General features: G+C 38.8%; 1 protein-coding gene across 1 annotated transcript in view; it reads left to right on the top strand.

The window, feature by feature from the left end:
- ap3b1a (adaptor related protein complex 3 subunit beta 1a) overlaps nt 1-20,901 on the top strand; it is a 29,380-nt gene extending 8,479 nt beyond the window's left edge. Inside the window, exons 7-27 of the mRNA XM_033988982.2 lie at nt 907-1,089; nt 1,196-1,342; nt 1,505-1,602; nt 1,717-1,771; nt 1,845-1,916; nt 1,988-2,050; nt 2,131-2,263; nt 2,341-2,450; nt 2,540-2,716; nt 3,095-3,281; nt 3,824-3,954; nt 4,040-4,184; nt 4,303-4,465; nt 5,711-5,867; nt 6,581-6,629; nt 6,763-6,866; nt 11,271-11,499; nt 13,111-13,195; nt 13,835-13,932; nt 14,723-14,846; nt 20,211-20,901. Coding sequence (XP_033844873.1) covers nt 907-1,089; nt 1,196-1,342; nt 1,505-1,602; nt 1,717-1,771; nt 1,845-1,916; nt 1,988-2,050; nt 2,131-2,263; nt 2,341-2,450; nt 2,540-2,716; nt 3,095-3,281; nt 3,824-3,954; nt 4,040-4,184; nt 4,303-4,465; nt 5,711-5,867; nt 6,581-6,629; nt 6,763-6,866; nt 11,271-11,499; nt 13,111-13,195; nt 13,835-13,932; nt 14,723-14,846; nt 20,211-20,364 — 2,664 coding nt within the window. The 3' untranslated portion in view covers nt 20,365-20,901. The remainder of the gene's footprint in view (nt 1-906; nt 1,090-1,195; nt 1,343-1,504; nt 1,603-1,716; nt 1,772-1,844; nt 1,917-1,987; nt 2,051-2,130; nt 2,264-2,340; nt 2,451-2,539; nt 2,717-3,094; nt 3,282-3,823; nt 3,955-4,039; nt 4,185-4,302; nt 4,466-5,710; nt 5,868-6,580; nt 6,630-6,762; nt 6,867-11,270; nt 11,500-13,110; nt 13,196-13,834; nt 13,933-14,722; nt 14,847-20,210) is intronic.
- Nucleotides 20,902-21,246: the final 345 nt, after the last annotated feature.

Here is a 21,246-nt window from a genome sequence, read left to right as displayed (position 1 = left end):
TCAAAGTAACCATATAAACCTTAAGACATTCTCTCAGCTCTTACTTTATAATTACCTGCTGCTTAAGGTCAGTGTTACTTCACCTTGGTTGTGCATGTGCAAATAAGATGGAAACATACAATTTCTATGTTTAGCATTTGTCAATGGCACTGAGGCTGAGATAAACCAACGTACAAGTTTGTGTCTTGCATTTCAAATACACACTCATGCAGGTGCACACACAATCAATGCAAGCTCATGACAATACTGATGGTAAATGCACAGGGTTCCCACAGGTCCACTGGGGGCCAGAAAGCTTTAATTGAGAAGACCAGATTCGGCTCCCATTCTCCTCCTCTTCACCCTCGCCTGCCCGTGATAATGCTGTTTGCATATTAATGCACTGCCATGTCAGTCACTCAGTCTCGCAGTCAGTCTGTGAGGAGCGGGTGGCGGGGTAGTGTAGAGGGGGTATGCTACAGCCAAATGGGTTTTTTCCTTCAACCAATAAAACACACTTGATTATTGGCTCTCTGAGGTGCTCCCTCCTCCAGGTCCTCTTTCCCTTTGAATTGAACATAAAATGAGTTTTGTTCCTGAGAAACAATATAATTGAAGAGAAGTAAATCCCATTGATGGATTTCTTTCACACTGTTGAATCAAATGAATTAGTACAAATCTGAAGTAAAAAACCTTTCCATTTAATTATCAACTAACTGCTTAAATGATGAATAGTGTGTATTGTAATCAAAGTTGTAAATTGGCGCTATGTTTTCTTCCAAGTGTTTTAGACCAGGGGTCATATCAGTTACATTGTGATTTCTCTCGAGGCTATTTTATCTTGTGTGGGTGATAAAGTACTTGTTGGCTTTGTTCAGGAAAAAAATCATTATCAACTTTTTCTCTGTTGATCCCTTTTTTTTACAGTTGGTGGCAGGTAGCGTGGTAATGGCTTTTGAAGAAGTGTGTCCAGACCGCATTGATCTCATACATAAAAACTACAGAAAACTGTGTAACCTGCTGGTCGATGTGGAGGAGTGGGGTCAGGTTGTCATTATTTCTATGCTGACCCGATATGCCAGAACACAGTTTACCAGTCCCTGGAAGGGGGTGAGGCATTCAGAGTTTTCAACTTATTGATATATTTTGTCATTGTTGAGCCTGTCACCCACTACACCATTGCCACTGTTCAATAGATTATTTTCTGCTCTTTCAGGATGCTCTTGATGAAAACAGTGAGAAGGCCTTTTATGACTCTGATTCTGAAAGGAACCAGACGGAGACCAAAACATACATTATGGACCCTGATCACAGACTGCTGCTGAGGAACACCAAGCCTTTACTGCAGAGCCGGAACACTGCTGTGAGTGGCTTATAAGCAAAGAATAAACAGTAGATGTAGCGTAAACACAATAGAGAAACCACATGTTAAATGTTTGAACTAGAAAGCCAAAGTAATTATCAACAAAGACCTTGTTGGCATTGTCATTTACAGTCTGAAAATGTTCTTGTGTCATCTTTTCAGGTAGTAATGTCTGTTGCCCAACTGTACTGGCATTTGGCCCCTAAACATGAAGTCAGTGTTGTCACCAAGTCTCTGGTTCGACTGTTGAGGAGCCATAGGTAAATTTCATTTGTTAAAGTGCCCTTTTGATTTCATGATATTTACTTACTTACTTTACTACAAGTGATACCGGTAAGTATTTTTGGTTATTTTGTGCACTATTTCTTTTGCAGAGAAGTGCAGTTCATAGTGCTACAAAATATTGCTACAATGTCAATTCAGAGGAAAGTAAGTTTTGTTGTGGATGAACAAACAGTTAATCATTGGATATTTGGTAAAATAAATATATTTTTCTCCATAGGGAATGTTTGAGCCTTTTATGAAAAGCTTTTATGTGAGGTCTACTGATCCGACACATATTAAAACACTAAAGGTACGGTTTTTCATTTTGTCTTTTCTTTAATGTGTGACGTATACAATGTACTTAACAGGTTTCTTTTTTAGCTTGAAATTTTGACCAACCTTGCCAATGAAGCCAACATTTCAACCATTCTGAGGGAGTTTCAGGTCTTTATCTTCTATATTTTAGTTAACTTTTTATTGGCATGCAAGTTTTAATGAAAATATTATGCATTTTTAATTTACAGACTTATGTGAAGAGCCAGGATAAGGCATTTGCTGCAGCCACTATTCAAGCCATTGGCAGATGTGCCACCAACATATCTGAGGTGGCAGACACTTGTCTAAATGGTCTAGTACTGCTGCTTTCCAACAGAGATGGTACAAACTTTTACTGTTTACTAAGAGGTTTGGATGAATCCCTGTTACTGTAGTGTTATTCTTTCTTGGTTTTGCAGAGACTGTTGTAGCTGAGAGTGTGGTGGTGATCAAGAAATTACTACAGACACAACCATCTCAGCATAGTGAGATCATTAAGCACATGGCCAAGCTTTTTGATAACATCACGGTACAGTTTAGCTCTTTGTAATGCTTTGTAGTTTTATAAATGACGCAAAAGGTAATTGATAATCTAATAACTTGTTTAATGGTGTTCAGGTTCCCATGGCCCGTGCCAGCATCCTCTGGCTAATGGGAGAATACTGCGAGAAGGTACCAAAAATTGCTCCAGATGTGCTTCGCAAAATGGCAAAGTCTTTCACTTCAGAAGAAGATATTGTTAAGCTTCAAATTATGAATCTTGCGGCCAAACTCTACCTTACTAACTCCAAGCAGGTGATAATCATTGTTAAATTTCATATGTTTTGCTTGCAACATTGTCTTATTATATTATATGAATATTATATTATTGTAATGTTGTAATTGTTGCTGCCTGCAATCCCAAAGTCGTTTAAATTGCATTAGGTGATATTGGCCCAGGAGACAGGTTTATGATCCTACATATTGCCTCCTCATTGAGTTCTTTATTACATTTGCTGCTCCCTGTAATGTGTTACTAAGCATAGAAATGGAACAAAGTGGCAGTTAAGAACAGTAGCTGCCTTGTATTATGATTCTTATCAGAAAATCTGCTATGAAGCTTCATTGTATCTAGTTATATAAATCATGCTGACTCGTACTTAGCTTAGAGGAGTAATTTTCTTCTTTCCTCAGACAAAGTTGCTGACCCAGTACATCCTTAACCTGGGAAAATACGACCAAAACTACGATATTAGAGACCGGACGCGCTTCATCAGACAGCTGATTGTTCCTAGTGAAAAAGGCAGTGCATTGAATAAGTATGCCCGTCGAATCCTGCTTGCTTCAAAACCAGCACCAGTCCTTGAATCTGCATTCAGAGGTAATTTACCTAAAACACAAATTAACTACATACATTTCTTCTCCTTTCCTTTATTAGTTTTTTTTTACCCTAATAGGGCTTATTTACTTTCTATTTAAAATTCATCTTATATTCTTTGTGTATTCGCGTGTGGTGCAATATTAGCTTTATTCAGGTGTGACTGTCTCTCTGAAGGGTAGTAAGGTCAAAACCCCTTTAACCAGAACTAATCAGGTGGGCAAATTACTAGGCTAGTACTAATCTTTTTCTTGCACACAGAAGGAAAAAAAGGTCTTTCTGCGATTGGTCTCTGACTAAAGAAGCTGCGCTAAAATTCAAAAGTGGTGCCGCCCATTGAATGTTTATGAGGGAGTGTTAACCAACCCAGTCAATCTTAATATTCAGTCATTTTCTCTTTTATTACAATAGAACATTTTTAGAACCTATAGATGCAGAACCCTTTATGCAAATCTGTGTTGCCCTTCCATACTGGCAGATTTTGTTTAAAAAAATGTACACCTAAAATTTTTAGTAAGTACCGTAACTATTGTTTTCAACTTTAGATCGAGACAGATTCCAGCTTGGTACTCTTTCACATAGCCTCAACATTAAAGCTACTGGGTATCAGGAGCTTAGTGACTGGCCCACGGTAGCACCTGATACTTCTGTAAGAAATGTGGAGATTATTGAACCAGTAAGTCTAAATGATTTAGTATTATATGTTAATTAGAAAGAAATATTTTAAAACAGCATGTGCATCTTTGGTGAATTCTTTATAGGTGAATGAATTTGTGCCAAAGGCTGGAAAATCTAAACAACTCAAGTCTGACAAGTTTTACTCTGATGAGGAAGAGGAAAAAGAAGAAAGATCCGGGAGTGAAGACAGCAGCAGCAGCGGCTCTGGCAGCAGCAGCAGTAGTGAAGGTGTTATTTTAAGTCTAAAAGTGTCAATTATTTTTTCCGCTTTAACACCCACATAATGTCACTGTTGTCCTTGTTGCATTTAATTAATCAACAATCTGTTATGTGTTTTTTTCATCAGAGTCAGATGATGAAAGTGAAGAAGAAAGTGGCAAAAGTTCGAGTGAGTCAGAAAATACATCGAGTGAAACTGAACAAAACTCTAGTGACTCGGAGTCTGAGCCAAAACATAATAAGTCTAAAAGAACATCACAGAAGAAGGCAAAGACAGCTGCTGCTCAGAGGTATGCCTGTTACTGCTGTTGCTAACCTGCTACTGTGCTCACTAACCATTTACTGACAAAAAGAATTACGTCCAGATGTTCTTGTTTTTTATTCTTACCTGCGTGGTTAATTATATTAGTTTGGTAGAAAGTTGTATCTAAGTCATCATATAGACCAGATAACTCAAAGATACTTCACGCTGCCCATGTCTTGTAAAGTTTATAAAGTACCACGTAAATTTGATCATGAGTATATTATATCATTATGTCATCTGTTTAGGTATCTGTTCAGGTGCTAATTTGGCTTATGTATTGAAATGCAAATATAATGTAAAATGGTTTATCTATTGAAATGTATAATAAATGCAGCTTTTCTTTGACTTGCACTTACATAGAGACTGCCCATCAGACACCACTGAACAGTGCTACTATCCCTGGTGTGAGTTCCATTAGAGAGCTAATCAGAGAGAATTTTCCTCCAGTAGCGTAACCCACATTTACATGGCTAATGGATAATGACTTTTGATTGGTCATTTAATAGGCTGGTGTTAGCAGTGAATGAGATTTGAGTCATTACTTCTGAATATGCTCACACACTCTCTTACACACTGGCAAATTCAGTTTCTTACGCACTCGCCTTCATTTGCTTCTGGTCACACAAACCCACACACAGAAACTAGGTACATTGTGTGTGTGACAGGCCGCCGGCTGACCCTGTTCTCTCCATTAGAGAATATAATTAGAGCAGCTCACCCCAATGCTCAAACACACACACACATACAGTCAGTAATTAGGCAGCTCACCCCAGTGCTTCCACAACAAACACAGCATAATGCCCTCATTATGGCCCAGTCATTTCAGGCAGGGCCTAATCAGGACCACAGTGATTTATATCACTTTTTCCTGTTCACAGCAAATGAAATCTGTAGGCCAAATTAATACTGGCTTTTCATCATCGCCCAAGTTAAAAAGCCAGTTACCGTCACAATTCCCCTCATTAATTTAACGGCTGTGAATTGCAGGCAGGAGGAGTAAACACTCATTATAGGAACAAATTGAAGAGGGACGAAGCAAGTGAAAGAGAGAGGAGAAAGATGGCAGACATCTTTTTGCTTTTGTGCAACAGTACACACAGACAGTTTGGTTCTGCATCTTATTTTTACATCTGCATTACATTTGTCCAAGCTTGGCAATAAAATTTTCGAATTTGCCTCACACAGTGTTTAAAATAAACCATATGTATGTTGAACTGTGTGTTTCTTTCAGTGACTCTGATGAAAATGGGAATGGACCTGCAGACCAGTCCAGCAGCTCCTCGGGGGAGAGCTCTTCAGATTCTGAGACAGATTCAGAGGACTCTGACACAGATGAAGTCATGAAACCAGCACAGATCAACAAAAATAATGTTAAAGACAAATCCAAGGTAACAGCTGCCTTTTAAAAAAAATATATAATTGTCTAACTGTCTTGCCAGATAAATACCACATCATTGCGGGTTAACTGGTGATGTAAAACAGATAGAATGTAAGAAATCATAAGAAAAGAGCTAGTGACACAGTGGATATGCATTTAACCAGATAGTCGTCGGTTTAGTCTTATCCCGATGCATCTAAATCTAAATGTAGCAGCGAAAGGAAATTAAGTGGTCAAATCTAACATGAAAATTGTTTGATATTGTCAGTTAAAACAGCATCTTTTTGCCTTTTTCATCCTTCATTTCATTTTATCATTTTACTCCTTTGCTTCCTTGCTTTTCTAAACAATGAAATTCTCATTTCTCACACTTTGCTACTTTGTGGTGGCAGCTGAAATATGCATTCCTTTGCAGCTTTTTCAAACCCATTTGCATGTAGAGGGTTTTGACTATGTTTCCCAAATCAATCCAACATCTGAGACAGTGACTCAGCTTCTATCTTTCTTTAGGCTGTTTCACTTTTGCCTGGTTCTTCTCTGCTTGATTTTACCCAAGTACTCAGCGGATTCAGTTGTTGATCATAGCGTTTGAGTTGGGTCAAGCTTGGTTAGGGGCATCTGGGAAAGCTGATAGAAGGCTTTGTAATAATCACATCAAGTCAACTTCTCACAAGCCAAGCCTATTTCCTGAATGTATTAATAATGATTACACATTTTTTATAGGTGCAGGGAAAGCCGAAAAAAGAAGTATCTTTGCTGGATCTAGATGACTGTGAGTGTTTGGCCTTATATTTTATACATATTTATCATTTATTATTATTACTTTTATTCTTATCTTTGCTATAATTGTAGTGTAATATAACAAGTACAATGTTGATTATGATATGTATTGTTTTTTTTCTCAGTCTCAGAGACGACCACAAGCGCTCCAAAGCCCTCTGTGTTTTCCCAAAGCCTCCTTTCAGACCTGGAGGGCCTGTCTCTCTCCAACATCTCCACTGCCATGCAGGTTAGTCTATATATTTATCTTTTTTACCATATTGACCTCAAGACCACATTTCCCCCATCAGCTTCTTTTGGTTTTGTGCAATCCTGAAGGTCTGACATTGATGGTGTGCTGTAGCTGCGCAGTAAGATGGTAAAATAAGCCCGTGTCCCTTGTGGAACATTTCTGCCCCAGACACCCACTATTGACCTATTCTACCTTATTATATTTATAGCCAGAGTGGTACAATTGGCCTGCTTGTTTCCTGTATCTCTCATATTTTGTCCCATCCACTGTCCGATACTTTTCCACACCTTGAACTCCATTTCTGCTTCATCTATAAGTCCTTCTGCTTGGTTTATCTCATCTCTCTTCTGCTCTGTCACTTCCCATATCTTTCTGTCAGACCCTATGTCCCCTGTGCCTCACTTTTGTGTATATCTGATGGTTGACCTTTCTTAGTATGACGGCTCCTTTCTCTGCTCAGAATTTGTGTATTGTGTGTCTTGTCTTCCCCCCGGGAACAAAATGTCCAGACCATTTTTTTGTGTTGTTGCTGTGTCTATTTAGTGTCTTACAAAAGAGCTGACATTATTTAGCAGGCAATATAATAGTGTGACTTCACATCATCAGTGTTTTTTTTTGTTTGTTTTTTTATCTCACTGCAGTAGTGGTTTGTTCTTTTGTTTGATTGACACAATAAGTGTAAAAGTGATTATTATTTTAACTATTTACTATTTCTACTGATCTACTGGCAGAGGTACTTATCAAAGTGCTTATTTTTATTATTGTGTAAAGGTAATTATAATAACAGAACATTTTAAAATAATAAAAAGGCAATTATGGTCTGTGTATGTAAGCAGGTTCTTGGTTTTGGCTCTTGTTTGTTTGATGTTTTAAGTGTCAGTTGTGGCTGCCTGTCACTCAGAATGATTGACAGCTGCTGACAGACCAGTGTTTACCCTGCACCAGACTTGTTAGTCATTCTCTCCTTCTCAGGTGAAGGCCAAGGAGTAATAGAGAATAGAAATGCAGATCAGAACAGGGAACTTTTTGCACATCAACATCTGATTTAGAGTCAATTCTATGCATAAATACATGATGGGCATTGGGATTGATAGACAAGGGTAAATAACCTCACCTTTATTCACACATGCCCCTCCCCTTTATTTGTGGGACCCAGGCTTACATATTCCACATGCACACACGCACACACACACACTGGCCCCAGTGTCATTGCTATTTCTCTCCAATCTGCCCACAGAGGCAGCGAGTCTGTCTCAGCTGAGCGCTCAGGCCCTTTTAGAGAATTACTGCATGGTTATCAAAGGCATTTAGATTAACCCAGGTCACTGTCTTTGACCCAGCTCCTCTTCTGACTCCCCCTCAGCTTCTGCATGCTGCCGCTCTCTCTAATAACATTTTGACATTAGGATCTCTCACAAATGCTTTTTAAATCCCCCCTGCTCTCCCTCCCACAGCAAACCCCTTCCGCTCGTTGTCCGTATGTGCAGCGAGGTGGCTCAGCCTGATAACTTTTCATTCATAATTAGCAGTCAGCGAATAGGACTGCGTTGGAGGGAAATTGAACTGTCAGCGGCCGGGCGCAGGGCGTTTGACCCCATCACACCCAGAGGGGGCATCATAATTTGTTCATTTGGTGTCCATCAGACGGGTGCCGGCTCACCCCCTCCTTCCACCTCGCCTTCCTCACACCCTCCTGACCTCCCCGATGCGGGCGCTCCGGGTTCATGTCTAATTATGCCTCAGCACAAGGACCTGGAGAGCGGCCAATATAGCAGCCTCTGCCCTCCAAACCTCACGCTGCCACTCAAACTGTGGAGATTGCCTCTTAAATAGTAATAAATGCCCTTACGGAAATTGCCAGTCAGTGCATGAGAACAGTTTTTGTGTTTTAATGCTGTTGTCTTCCTCTCCAACTTCGTACTGTGTCACAATCCCACAGTTGTTCATGATTGTTTGTTCACAGTTGCTTTCTATACTTCTATACTTTTTCAGTCATTGTAAAAAGTACTTTATGGCCAGGATGCATGTGGAAATGGACTATGTTTCCTTCTTATGTTTCCTTCTTATCTGCCCAAGTTTGTAAATGGAAGAAGTCCTTTAGAGTACCTAATTTAAAGTGATATTGGTGTAAATGAATAACCTTTGTTCATATACACTGGAGGCAGTCCCTCTTACATTAAAGTAGTTTTAGATGGGGTAGTAACATTTACTTAATTCAATTTGTTGTCAAGGTCTTTCTGACTCCCCTCAATTAATTGTCATCTGGAGAATGAAGGGAACAATTAGTTGTAAAAGTCAAACACATGTCCCTCACTTTAATCTGCACAACAGTTGTATAGCATAATGAAATACTGTTGTCAATGTTGGAGGCCGATGGCACCTGAAGAACACAAATGGATTTTCAATATATACCCACATATTGTTACACTCTCTTCTCGGCTTTCCCCTAAATTGTTATGACACAAGGCTGCCCAGCTATGCTTAGCCCTTTTTGAATATGTCAGCGGGATTTTCAGGTCATTTGCTAGAGAGGATACTGGGAGCGTAGCATCCAGGCTCTGAAGGTGACTGGTGTCTGTGTCATCCATCACAAGAGCTTCCTTTAAGTTGATGCATAATAGAGCCTCTCAATCAACTTCCTGCCTTATCGTCACCTTGCCTATGTCTGTCCGGGATGGAGAGTCGCGGGCTGAGAAACAAAGGCAGTCTGTCAAAGAAGTCAAGGTTACATTCCTCATCTTCTCTTATTTACTCTTGAAGTGTTACAAGCTTATGTTGTGTAACAGGACAACAATGGATGGAGGGGGCCAGGGCAGATCATGTCAAGCTTTAACTGTCCCCTGTGTTAAATTGGTGATAATGAGTAGTTTGAAGAGCTGTCGGGCTTCTGTTGCCTCACACCGTCTCAGGCCAAGAGCACAGACAGGGACCTTGAAGCAGGATGTGGCTGTCAGGAAGGTACATTTTAGTTGTGATGTTGTGGCAAACATTACGGCTAGCTTTATTGACATAGACTGCTCTGACACATCCAAAAGCGACCCTATAAATTGTGAGTGCGCTGGTGGTGTGACGGACGCCTGTTAGGGCAGCACAGAAACAAATGTTGATTTGACCTCCGGCAGACAATGTCCGGTCACAACTGTTGTAGAATGAATTGTAGTAGCCTAAGAGTTGAATAGAAGCGGCATGACACTGGAGTTCTAACGCAAGAGAAGTTTATTTACCTTCATTATGGGACGCAGCACCTGGAGACCTGAACCGTCAAGACATTGTGATAGTGTTGTCCATTCCAGTCCAGTGCTGTCCAATCTGGCTATATTTCCATTGTAGGGAGTATTATTATGCCTCTTATGACATAGGCCAAAATGATCAGGACTGAGCTGGCAGTAAGAGCCCTACATACGGCACCAAAATGGATTTTCTCTAACAACAACTAGTTATGTTTTTGGGGTAAATTTAAAATTTTAGTCTTATTTAGTGCTCACTTTGTTATTTATTATTTATTATTCACTCGCATTATTTGTTTAGTCCATATACAGAGATCGAGCTTTAACAAGGTGCTATGGTCATAACAACACATTACTTTTATATAAAATTCTATACTGCTGTGAGTGGTGAACCTAGAGCGGAGAGGCCAAAATAATATATGTTAATGTGGCTTTTAAACAACACTGAGGTTAAAAAACATTCACTACGCCTGTGATAATTGTCTCAAGGTCAACCATAGCTTCTAAACCTTTTTTTTTTTTTTTTACATTTTTTTAAATTTCATAAATAATTGCTGTTGATAATATTGTTATCAAAATCAAGTTTGACATTAAAGAAGATTGATCCTAAGGTTGTATTTAGTAAGAGTTTGGTCATATGCAGATATTTCTTTGATGAGAGTTTAATTTGATGAACTGATAATTATCTGAAGGTGTTGAATCCCATCTGTATGCTTCACATGGTGTTAGAAGCTTCAACAGTTTCACAATATGTGCTGTCAATCATATCGTGATCACACAGTATAAACAAACCCTTAGCATTTCTCATACTTTTAACACCTAAGTTTTATAAAATTGGCATGTATGTACTGTAAAACTCTGTGGGTCCACCTTATAGTTACATTTATTTATAAGTTTGATACATTTATAATCTAAAAATTATTCATAATGTGAAGGGCTATATTCTGACAATGTCTTTTTAAAAATTGCTTTGAATGCTAGGCTAAGCTCAACTATACATTCTCTTCTGAGTATGAGTGTACTTTTTTCCAACTGTAGTCCTCCCTAAGACGTGGCATATTCTTACTGCTCATTGAACAAAGAGGATGTCTTAGATGGATGTGTATTAATTTGATACAAACAGGCAGTAAAAGCAAATGACACATTTGAAACAATTGTTTCTTCATCCTTGCAGGTAACCACATCATCATTCAGTCCAGTGAAAACCTATGATCTCCTTCACCATATGTCGGGAAAGGGTCTGGCAGCCAAGTACCATTTCCCCAGGCAGCCCTGTTTGTACCAGCCCTGTATGGTGGCAGTACAGCTCATTCTGACCAACTGTTCGGACCACAGCCTGGAGGAGATCCACATAGGAGAGCGCACCCCTGCAAGTCTCAACATACACTGCTTTAACACTATTGGTAAACATAACATTTTTTTTCTAATTTGGTATTTTTATTGCAACAGAATTAACAGCAAAACATACCAGTTACCTTAAACAGACAGTGTGTAAAGCATTTTGTCTGTTTGTTCAAGCTGTTTAGGAGCTTAAATGCCAATGTTATGACTTCTGCTAATCTCTGTTCACTGGGATTGATCCAGCTAAGCATACAATATTTTCAAATTACTTGTCTCACTGTTTGTGGTCTCAGACTGAGAATAGCCGTCCCTTCGTTTCCTTTAGGCGTACACACAAGTGGTGTGCGGCAGAGCACATCAAAAATGTCAATGGTTGGAGATTGATTGGGTATTGAAAGAATTCAAGCATCCAAACAGTAGGTAATTTGGATCGACTGTGCCTGGCTGCTGTGAGCAGCTGGCTACAGCTGTAGAAGTTTCAAGGAATAACTACAGACAGATATTTTAGTGTTTTTTTGTTGTTTGTTTTTTTACATAAAAGCACTAAAAAAAACACTTAACAGTAATTCATCAGTTTGAGATCATAAGATTAGATTATATTTTATTTGAACATACAAATACATTTTTTTTTAAAATGAACAGATAGAAAGCTTACATTTACTGTGCAGGAAAGAGTGAGAAGACTATAACGGACCACTAAGACCACTGCCCCTAAAAATCTTTCTAGCAAAACCGACATGAACAGGCAACTACTTATAGTAGTTCAAGTATTAAACATTTGTATGAATCAACATTTGTTTTAATTGCCTTTTAAAAGAGTCCAGTGTGGAAATGGACTTGAGAGTAGGGGCTAAATTATTCCAGATGATGGACCCTCTGAACGAGAGTGTTCTCTGATTGGTGGATGTTCTGCACAAGGGAAGATAAGGCTAGAAGGCTTCTCAGCCAATAAGCCAGGCAAGTGTACAATGCTTGTATTGTTTGTATTGTAACAAAAAATACAATATGCAGCAGTATAAAAAGAGGGCTCTATTGAAACAGAAACATCAGGCAAAAAACTTTTAATTGGTGGGATCAAATTAATCTTTCAGCATGGCAACAACATTACAACAACACCTTTATTTTGTAAAACCATAGCATAAGCATCTTCATAATCATAGTTGGCTACGCTTTAGCAGGTTCTTACGATAATTTTGTCCTTATTCCACTTGTGTAAGGAGTGATGGATTAGCTATAAAGAAAGGTAGTTATTTACTAAACAAAGAGCCATGAAGTATTTTCAGTTTGAGCATCAGTTTGACTCTCTAGTCAAAACTCTAATCTATTTATGCTCATCTCTGTCTTCCATTCAACTGTTCATGCTGTTATTCTCTGATGCTAACTCTGTTTTGTCCTCATTTTGTGTGGGTATGTCCACTTTCTTGATGCTTGACGCACTCTTTGACAAGCTGTTCTTATATGCTACTCCTTTATGTGTTTTTCCATGCGTTTGCAGATGCAGGACATGGGATTGAAGGATAGATTTCTCACAAGTGGTGGCCTTGCTTTGTGAAGTAGAAAACACAAGTGGTCTGGATGCTTGTCTGTTCCACTCTGTTGCATCCCTCCACCCTCCCTCTGCACACACTGCCCTTGTCACTCATTCTTCCTCTTTTCTTTCTTTTCTCTCTCAGAGCGGCTGGAGCCTGGGGCCTCTGTGACAGTTTCTATGGGTATTGACTTCAGTGACTCTACACAAGCAGCCAACTTCCAGTTGTGGTAAGACAAGTTGACATGTATTTCTTAATTCCCAGTAAGGACAAATCTTTTTAAATTTTCACTTTCATTGTCAGTTATTTATTTAATAATTGTGTTTACATTTTGTGTCACATCAATTCATTTTATTCTATTTTGTTTATTTGACTTGATCAAAATTGATCTTGGTTCACTGGGATAACCATCCTCCAGACCGTAATGAGAATGAGTACAAATCAACTTGCTCTAAGCAGTTGGAACCACTGCTTAGATAAGATCAATACTCAGAAAATCAAGTTTGGAACATGTAAATTGGTCAAATTAGGGCTGAGAATCCATGATATATATATATATATATATGATGGTATATATGATATATTTAGGTAATAAATATATTGTGGTAATAATTCATTAGTGCTTTGTGTTTTTAAACTACTACGCAGTAAAAATAAACTATGACTAGTATTCTTAAAGCAAATAAGTTTGAAATGTGTGTGCTGTGTATTCATATATCTTTAAAATGGTTCATAAAGACATCATATATGGATGTTATGGTATCGCAGGTTACTTAAACAGAACAGGAAACCGCCACTTGACAACAATATTTTGGATTGTTACTAATCTTTTATTTATTTATTTATTTATTTATTTTATACTCCCCAGTACAAAGACAGACCAGTTCAATGTGTCTATCCAGCCAGAAATTGGGGAGCTACTGATGCCAAGTACCATGACAGAGGAGGATTTCTGCAAGGAGCAAAGTAAGTCACTATGTTTTTATTTAAATATATCAGTTTTGGCAATAATACATAATCATATGTGGCCACTCTTGGAAATGCCAATTGGTGGTCTAATTTTTTGCCTTTGCATCTTCCTTCTTATTACCAGCTATACTTGGTTACTTAGTGTTGTGGTGGAGCATAGCCTTTATTTACACGTTGCCAGTTGTCTTGCATTGCATTTAAAAGCTGTAACTCTTCTGAAGCTGTTAAGTGTTTTGAGCCCACACCTGTAGATGTCTTTAGTGTGCTGTGAGTGCCCTCTCTCCCCTCCCATCAACATGCTCTAAGTGCAGGCTGAATGCTGCCTCTGCCTTAATTATTCTTTATTCGCTGCCTTTGGAGCTTGACTGAAAAGCACTTACACTGAGGACTGAACAGAGAACAACAACATGCTTTGCAGACCTTTTTGCTCTCACACAAAAGACCATGTGAGTGAGGCTAATTAACTTTTATCTTTATTTGCCTTTGACCTCTTTCATTTCAGCCCAGCTTGTGTATGTATTTGCTTTTTTACTAATGTGTAAGAACTGGTCTATTTTTGGTTGGTTTTTTAAACAAATTTGGATTAATAAAAGAAGCTAGCTTCTATTTAGCTTCTTTTGACAAACCATTTGTTATTCTCCTGCATGATGTTTTCACTTGGTGGAAATGGAAAATGTTCTTCAAGCTTCCAAATAATTGAAGCATTAAATGTGTTACCTACATTCAAATTTATTACATAAAAGTGTTTTTCTGTGTTTTCAATATTTTATTATGATATTTTTTACAGGCAAACTTCAGGGAATGAATGAGACCTCAGCCACAATCACAACAAACTCCTCAAGTCTGGCCAAGGAGATCCTGTCTGTGGCCAATGTCGGAGTGGTGTCGTCCAGTCAGAATGATACCCACAGGTAATTTACAGAATTGGTGAGGATTAATTGATCAGTCACAAAATTTACAATATAACTTTGAAATGATATATAATCATTATATTTGGTTTAATTGTACATGTCCATGTGTTTTACAGTGGTAAATAATTGGGACTATTGTAATTAACAGTTCAAAACAAAATACTATACCCTCTGAATGGGTAAAGTGCACTATGTAACTTTTCTGGTGCATGGTCCATCACCTGCTTGCCTTCATAGAGCTGATTTACCTAGAATGTACCACAGAATCACATTAAACTGTCTCCATAGAGACAAGCAGGTAATGCAAGTAGGTGAGTGGTAAGGTGACACTGCTCACAGTAAGAATACAGTTCTTACAAGTTTTTTTTGTTTTTGTTTTTTTTTTAACTGTAAAAAGACGTTAATTAAATAAATGCAAGTTAGATAAGTTTAATAGTCTGGAATACAATAACACCTCCATGGAGACGAGGAGTTGGTGGACCCCGCACCAGAAAATGTACATACAAGCGTGACATCATCTCAACGTGTTTAGAAACTTCAATATAATTAATATAATTATAAAAACTAATAAAAACTAATTTACTACCAATAATCTCAATATTTAGGTAACATTAAATTGAATGAGAGGATGATGTTGGATCTTCTAATCATATAATAATGTTTTGGGTACTGTTTAGTTCCTTGGTGTGGCTGTATAGCACTTGGAGACAGTGAAAAGTGGGTTTGGTTCCTGGCTGCCTACATGCCGGGGGATTGCCCTGAGAAGGCTGCCTGTGTAATTGGTGTACACAGAGTGTGCTAATGAGCTTCCTCCTCTGTCACGCACACTCGAACACCTGATAGATAATTACAGCTCTCTCTATGTGCGTGTGTGTGTGCATTTCCTGCTCTCTCTCCCTCCCAGTTTGTGTCTATAGGCCCCCCATCTGTTCTTCTTTCACTTCCTCTTTGTCTTTCACTCCATTCCGTACGCTCCCAACGCTTGTCTCTTATCACCCTTTTACTGTTGACATCCCATTGGTTTTTGCAATAATTTCTTGACAGACCTTTCCTCAAAGTGGCACTGTCGTTGAGTGAATAAAGGGAAAATGCAGGAGACACAGCATAAATATAGGACAGTACGGAGGTAAGAAAGCCACAAGCAGAAGGGCACCAAGGTCTGAGAGAGTGAGTGGAAATCAATATGGACCAGTGGGATAGGCCTGTGTCCAATAAGCCCAAAGCCCATTCAGAATAACCAATAGTTCAAATGGCACCATGCTATCAATCTCACTGCTGGTTCTGTGATGGCTGGGGAGAAAGTTGGATCGCTAACGCTGCCTTGTGATTGGTCATGTGATCAAGTCGGCACTGTGTCTCCCTAGGTCTGTAGCTCCCTCCAGAAGGCCCAAAGATTATTCTGTATTTGTTTTACAATTTGCACCTAATATCATGACTAACACCAATTTTTGCAATCGTGTTCATTTTGTCGATTTGCCTTTTTTGTTTGTTGTTGTTTTTTTTTTTTTTTTTTTTCATTTTATTTTTTTTTTTTTACCAAAAGGCCAGTAATTTTTTATAGGTATTACCATAATAACTATATTTATTATTACTATTTTTTTTTTCTTTATTATCATTTACTCAATAAACTGTATGTATTAAAGAATTCAATACCAATAATTTACAATTATTCAACTCCAAAACCCAATGGTGCACAATGCACAATAATCAAAATTAATATAATAGTAAACATAATTAAAATAATAATGAAAATTCTGTAGTTTTCCATTGTCCACATAACAGAATATATACTCTTAAATGCACTACTAAATTGGATTATTCATTGATGTGTGTGATGTTATGCGTCCTTGTTTTTTCAGCTAAATTGTGTTCATTGTTCTACTTATTTGGTTCTAGACACTCGTTTCTGAACATCAATCGATCCCTCCAAATTCCACTCTGGGCTGTTTATGTTATTCATTTGTGCTGTGGCAACATTACCATGTTTCATTAATGCCATTTAGAATAAATTTAAAGTGCAACAGCTGAAGAACACTCTGGTTGAGGAGATCGATTCAATCGGATACACCTACTGAGAGCTTATTGTGTAGGTCACTCGACATTAGATGTGACGTGTGAGGTGACCTTTAGCTACTTAAGACCCCTCCCCTTTTTACACAGGAAAGAAAAAACACTTTATACATGGTTTGGAGAAATACAAACAATGCCTATTTATCTGTAGGGATTTTATGACAGTTCTGCCCGCAAAGATGCATATTCTACTCCACTTCAAAAGCACCAAGTTAGCAGTTTTGGCTCACCTGCGGTTCCTTTTTGTATCAGCAGGGTGCAGCACTGCTTTTTCCAAGCTGGCTGGATGTGGAATAGAGGGGGATGCCACAGAAACTCCTAAATTGATTGCTGTAAAGTAGAATGGCAATAAATCAAGCAGGAAAGCAAATGTAGAAAATGCTGTTCTTGTTTATGTCTAAACAGGCGGAATAAAATAAATGTGCTCTATTTTTCAGTCCGTTTGAAAGCAAATTTGATCAAATTTTACAATCTTTCTGCTTAACAGGTAATTTTCAAAAAACACCGCAGAGTTTACAATCTTCTTATTCATGCTTGGATTTAATGTGATAGTTTTTTACTGAAGATGTTTTTTATTTATTTGGGCTATTTGTGTAAAAAAAAAACATTTCTTTTTTTCCCATAATATACTTCTCAAATAACTGTAGTTTTGTCTATTAAAACACACAGTTCTACATATTTTTATGAATGATCCCTCTTTTAAAAATTCTTACAATTCTTCTTACAAATCTTTTGATGTAGATTTTCCAGTCTACATATTGCGCTGTTTTTTGTTTGTGGGAGAGATGATCATAACCTTGCTTTTACTTTGAGCATAATGGTTATGGTTTCTTTAATTTAAAAACTTGAAACCAAAGTATTATTCAACTTGATCATTAATTAAGTAACATTAATATAGCTAAAGCTTGTTACTTCACTTTTGCAAATCTTTTTCCTTCCAGCTGTGCGTCCTTTTTCTATTCACCCTGTACGTGCTACTCATGCCCCCAATCAGTGTGCGTATGGTGGAGGGTTGAAGATACGTGAAGGGTCCCTGGTTCTAATCGGGGCTAATGGTTCTGGCCATCTGCCCGCCCAGTCTGCTGGTCTGGACCTTGCTTTGGCCTGGCCTCACTGACCACTCAGTTGAAGGACACTCCACTTGTCCACTTTGCCAAAAACCCAAACTGCAGAATAGTATCCAGATGAAAATTTAAATTTCTCCAGTTTTAGTTTTGTGTCAATGTGTTTCTTGAGTTGAACATGTTAGAAATATAAATGACTGGAGAGGAGCAGGGGGTAAGACATGCATTCCTGGTTGCTGAGCGGGATGGTGGTTGTGTGAGAGTGAATGCAAAGGTGAAGCCCACTTTTGTTTTGCAGTGACAGGGTGGAGGGAAGGCAGATGGCACACACAGGCCCTCTGCACTGAGGAGAATCACAGATAATTGGAGAGTGATGCTTAGCCGCTGCCCTGCCGATCGATGCCAATCCGCCTGCTCTAAGTCCAGGGGTTATGCTTTTCTTTTCTTTCCATACACTGCAATTAATCCAGTGTTTAGCCCAGTATGTGAAGAGTGCAGGGGAATACCAATGACCCATTTAGACCCCGCTTGTCCATAATCTTTTTAAAAAAATGCACTGATGCTAGACACTTGAGAGATGCACACAAACATCAAATATTCACTTTGTATCTTGACATTAGAACGCATACTTTTTTTTCTTTGGTTCACTTTTCAAATACACAGAACAAAAGCCCCAAGTGGTGTCTCCGGAGACAAAATAAAAGCACCCGTAGGGCAGTGTTAACTGGCTGAGTAAATGATAGATTTATATCCTATGTCCATTAGTAAAGCCACAGGGAACATGTCAACCCTCAGGCTGCTGACAAACCTTGACCAACATGCATGTGTGTGCCCATTATTTTAGGCAAAAACAACAAAATCACGATGCAAAAGTCATGAGTTATTGATGACTTGCAAGCGGAAATCATCTTTTAAAATACGGTCAGTCATTATTTCAGGCAGATGCAGTGTTTGGGACAGAAATGGATTCCCTTCTTGAATGGTGTGTGTGTTTCCTACTGAAGTGGCTAATATTTTAATTAGCCTAAAGAGGCCTCTCTGTCGTCCCTGAGAGCTTCTGATAAACTCCCTCACTGTGTTGATGGTAATTTAGTAGTTCCCCAGAGACAGCCCAGACACTCTGTTTGTGAGCCTCTGCCGTTTCGCCCCCCACCACCCCCTTAATGCCCCCAACCACATCTTTAACTCAAGTGTGCTAATTGGTGGCGCTGTCTAACCTCCTCTCTGCACAGGCTGGACTTCCATGGCCTGTCTAAGGGATGTCCGATTGGGGCTCGTCATGGGCTTCTGTCAGTCTTAAGTGGAGCTTTTTGTGGGTGTTAGACAGGCCTAAGCGGGCTGCCACAGGGGGTCCTTTCACTGCGGGTGTAGTGTTAAATGGAGGCAGATGGCCGGGAGTGAGCGAGAAGGATCACGGATGCACAAGGCCAGAGGAGGGCCCCAGCTCCCCCTTGTAGGCCTAAAGAGGGTCAGCTTGGGTCATAGCCCCTGTCTGCCTCTTGTTAGTACTCTCAAAAGGGACCATGTGCGCCCAGATTTGCCTATAGTCTGCCAGGGCAGTATCCAAGGAAACCTGGTGTCCCAAAGGGAGCTGGTGGGACAGGACATTTCCCATAGGGTTCCACATGCTCATAGACACCCACAGTCTATAAAAACAGCTTGGTCCTGTTGACTGGGGCTGAGGGGTGTGTCCCAGGCCTAATTACTCTTTAGTCATGGGGATAATAGACTTTCTGTTGTTGTGTTGTCTATATTTTCTCTCAAGTGCGACTCACTCATTGAAACTAATTACAATGTTTAAGATGTTAAATAAGATGCTGCTGCAAAAATTTATGAGATTAGGGAAACAATGACATTTAAGTACTAGAACTAGTACTAGCTCCAAAGACTGGGTCAATCCACATTGACAGAATTGACACTTATATTTTATGTGTCATCTCAGTTATAAGCACATATATTCAGTATCAATTAACAAGCTTTAAATTACATAATGGGCATTTTTAATGCACAGTTGTACCAGTATTTGGTTCTATAAGTAGTATTATTGAAATGAGAATTTCCCCTGGGGGATAAATAAACATAATATAAAAACGTAACTGATTTAGAGATGTATTCCATCCTAAAATTGTAATTTTAATTTTGCTCCTTATTACACTCTTGTGCAATTTAGAGATGCATGTTTTGATCTGTTTTGTAGAGTACAAGACTGACCACTCCGTGTGTCCCACAGATTTGCTGGGAAGGCTGTGAGCAGCGGAGCGCTGGTGCTTGTGTCCCTGTCATTGCAACAGTCGCCCACAGCCCTCCTCACCATCAACACAGAAAAGACCATAATGGCGTCCATGTTGCTACGAGTGCTCAAACAAGCCCTGACCAAGGCATAGATCAAGTACCCTGTCAGCATTAGCTTTGATAATGACTATAGATGTTAAGTATATTGCCATTATCTTTATTCTCTTATTTACCATAAGCCTCATGAGAAATTGGAAGAAGCCTTTAAAACTGGAAGTATTGTGTGTTAGCTCAGCCTTGACAGTGTTTAAACTTTTACTGATAAAATCTATATTTTCAATATATACAATCAAGTACATTCTGAGCTAATATATTTTATTCTATAATATTCTGTGTCCGTGGTATAGGAGTACAACTAGATATCCACCGCAATCCAAAGCAAACAGCTGTTTAAATTAGATGGAGGTGCTTTGCTCTATTCACATTGTAGTAATCATCCAGGACCAGGACTAATACAATGATAAATTACTTTTACCTTTTGCAAAAATGTATCTTGACTGACAGTTTGAAGTTATGAAGTGGTAAAAAATAATGTATGTTACAAATTTTAGTTGTTGGTACTCAATACACATTTTGTATTTAAAAAATCCTTTACAACACGACAATAAAAAGCCACATTGCTAAAATTGAAATTATGTTCTGTCCTTTTGTCTCAAGCTTAAGTGAAAATTCTAAGAGAATTTTCTAAATTGTAATCTATTTACTTTGGCGGAAACAGATGCACAAGACAGTGTGTGAGAAGAAAAATTAGTGAATGTTGCTAGTAAGAAGTCAGACAACTTTTGTAATAACAATGTAAGAATTTGGTTGATTGTTCATGTGCTTATGTGTGCTGTGTTTAGCATTGAGAAGTCTGGTGGTGTAGTGTGCTTTTGCGTCTGGCTGTCTTTTCCAGCTCATAAATAGCATGTCTCCGCGGGCCGTGGTGAACACCTGTTAGCTCATCTGTCACCGGAGCTCCACTCGCATCCATC

This window comes from Periophthalmus magnuspinnatus, chromosome 23, assembly GCF_009829125.3.
Source record: "Periophthalmus magnuspinnatus isolate fPerMag1 chromosome 23, fPerMag1.2.pri, whole genome shotgun sequence".
Taxonomy (NCBI): Eukaryota; Metazoa; Chordata; class Actinopteri; order Gobiiformes; family Gobiidae; genus Periophthalmus; species Periophthalmus magnuspinnatus.
Note: the sequence above shows the minus strand (reverse complement) of the source record. Positions and strands in the feature narration are given on the sequence as shown.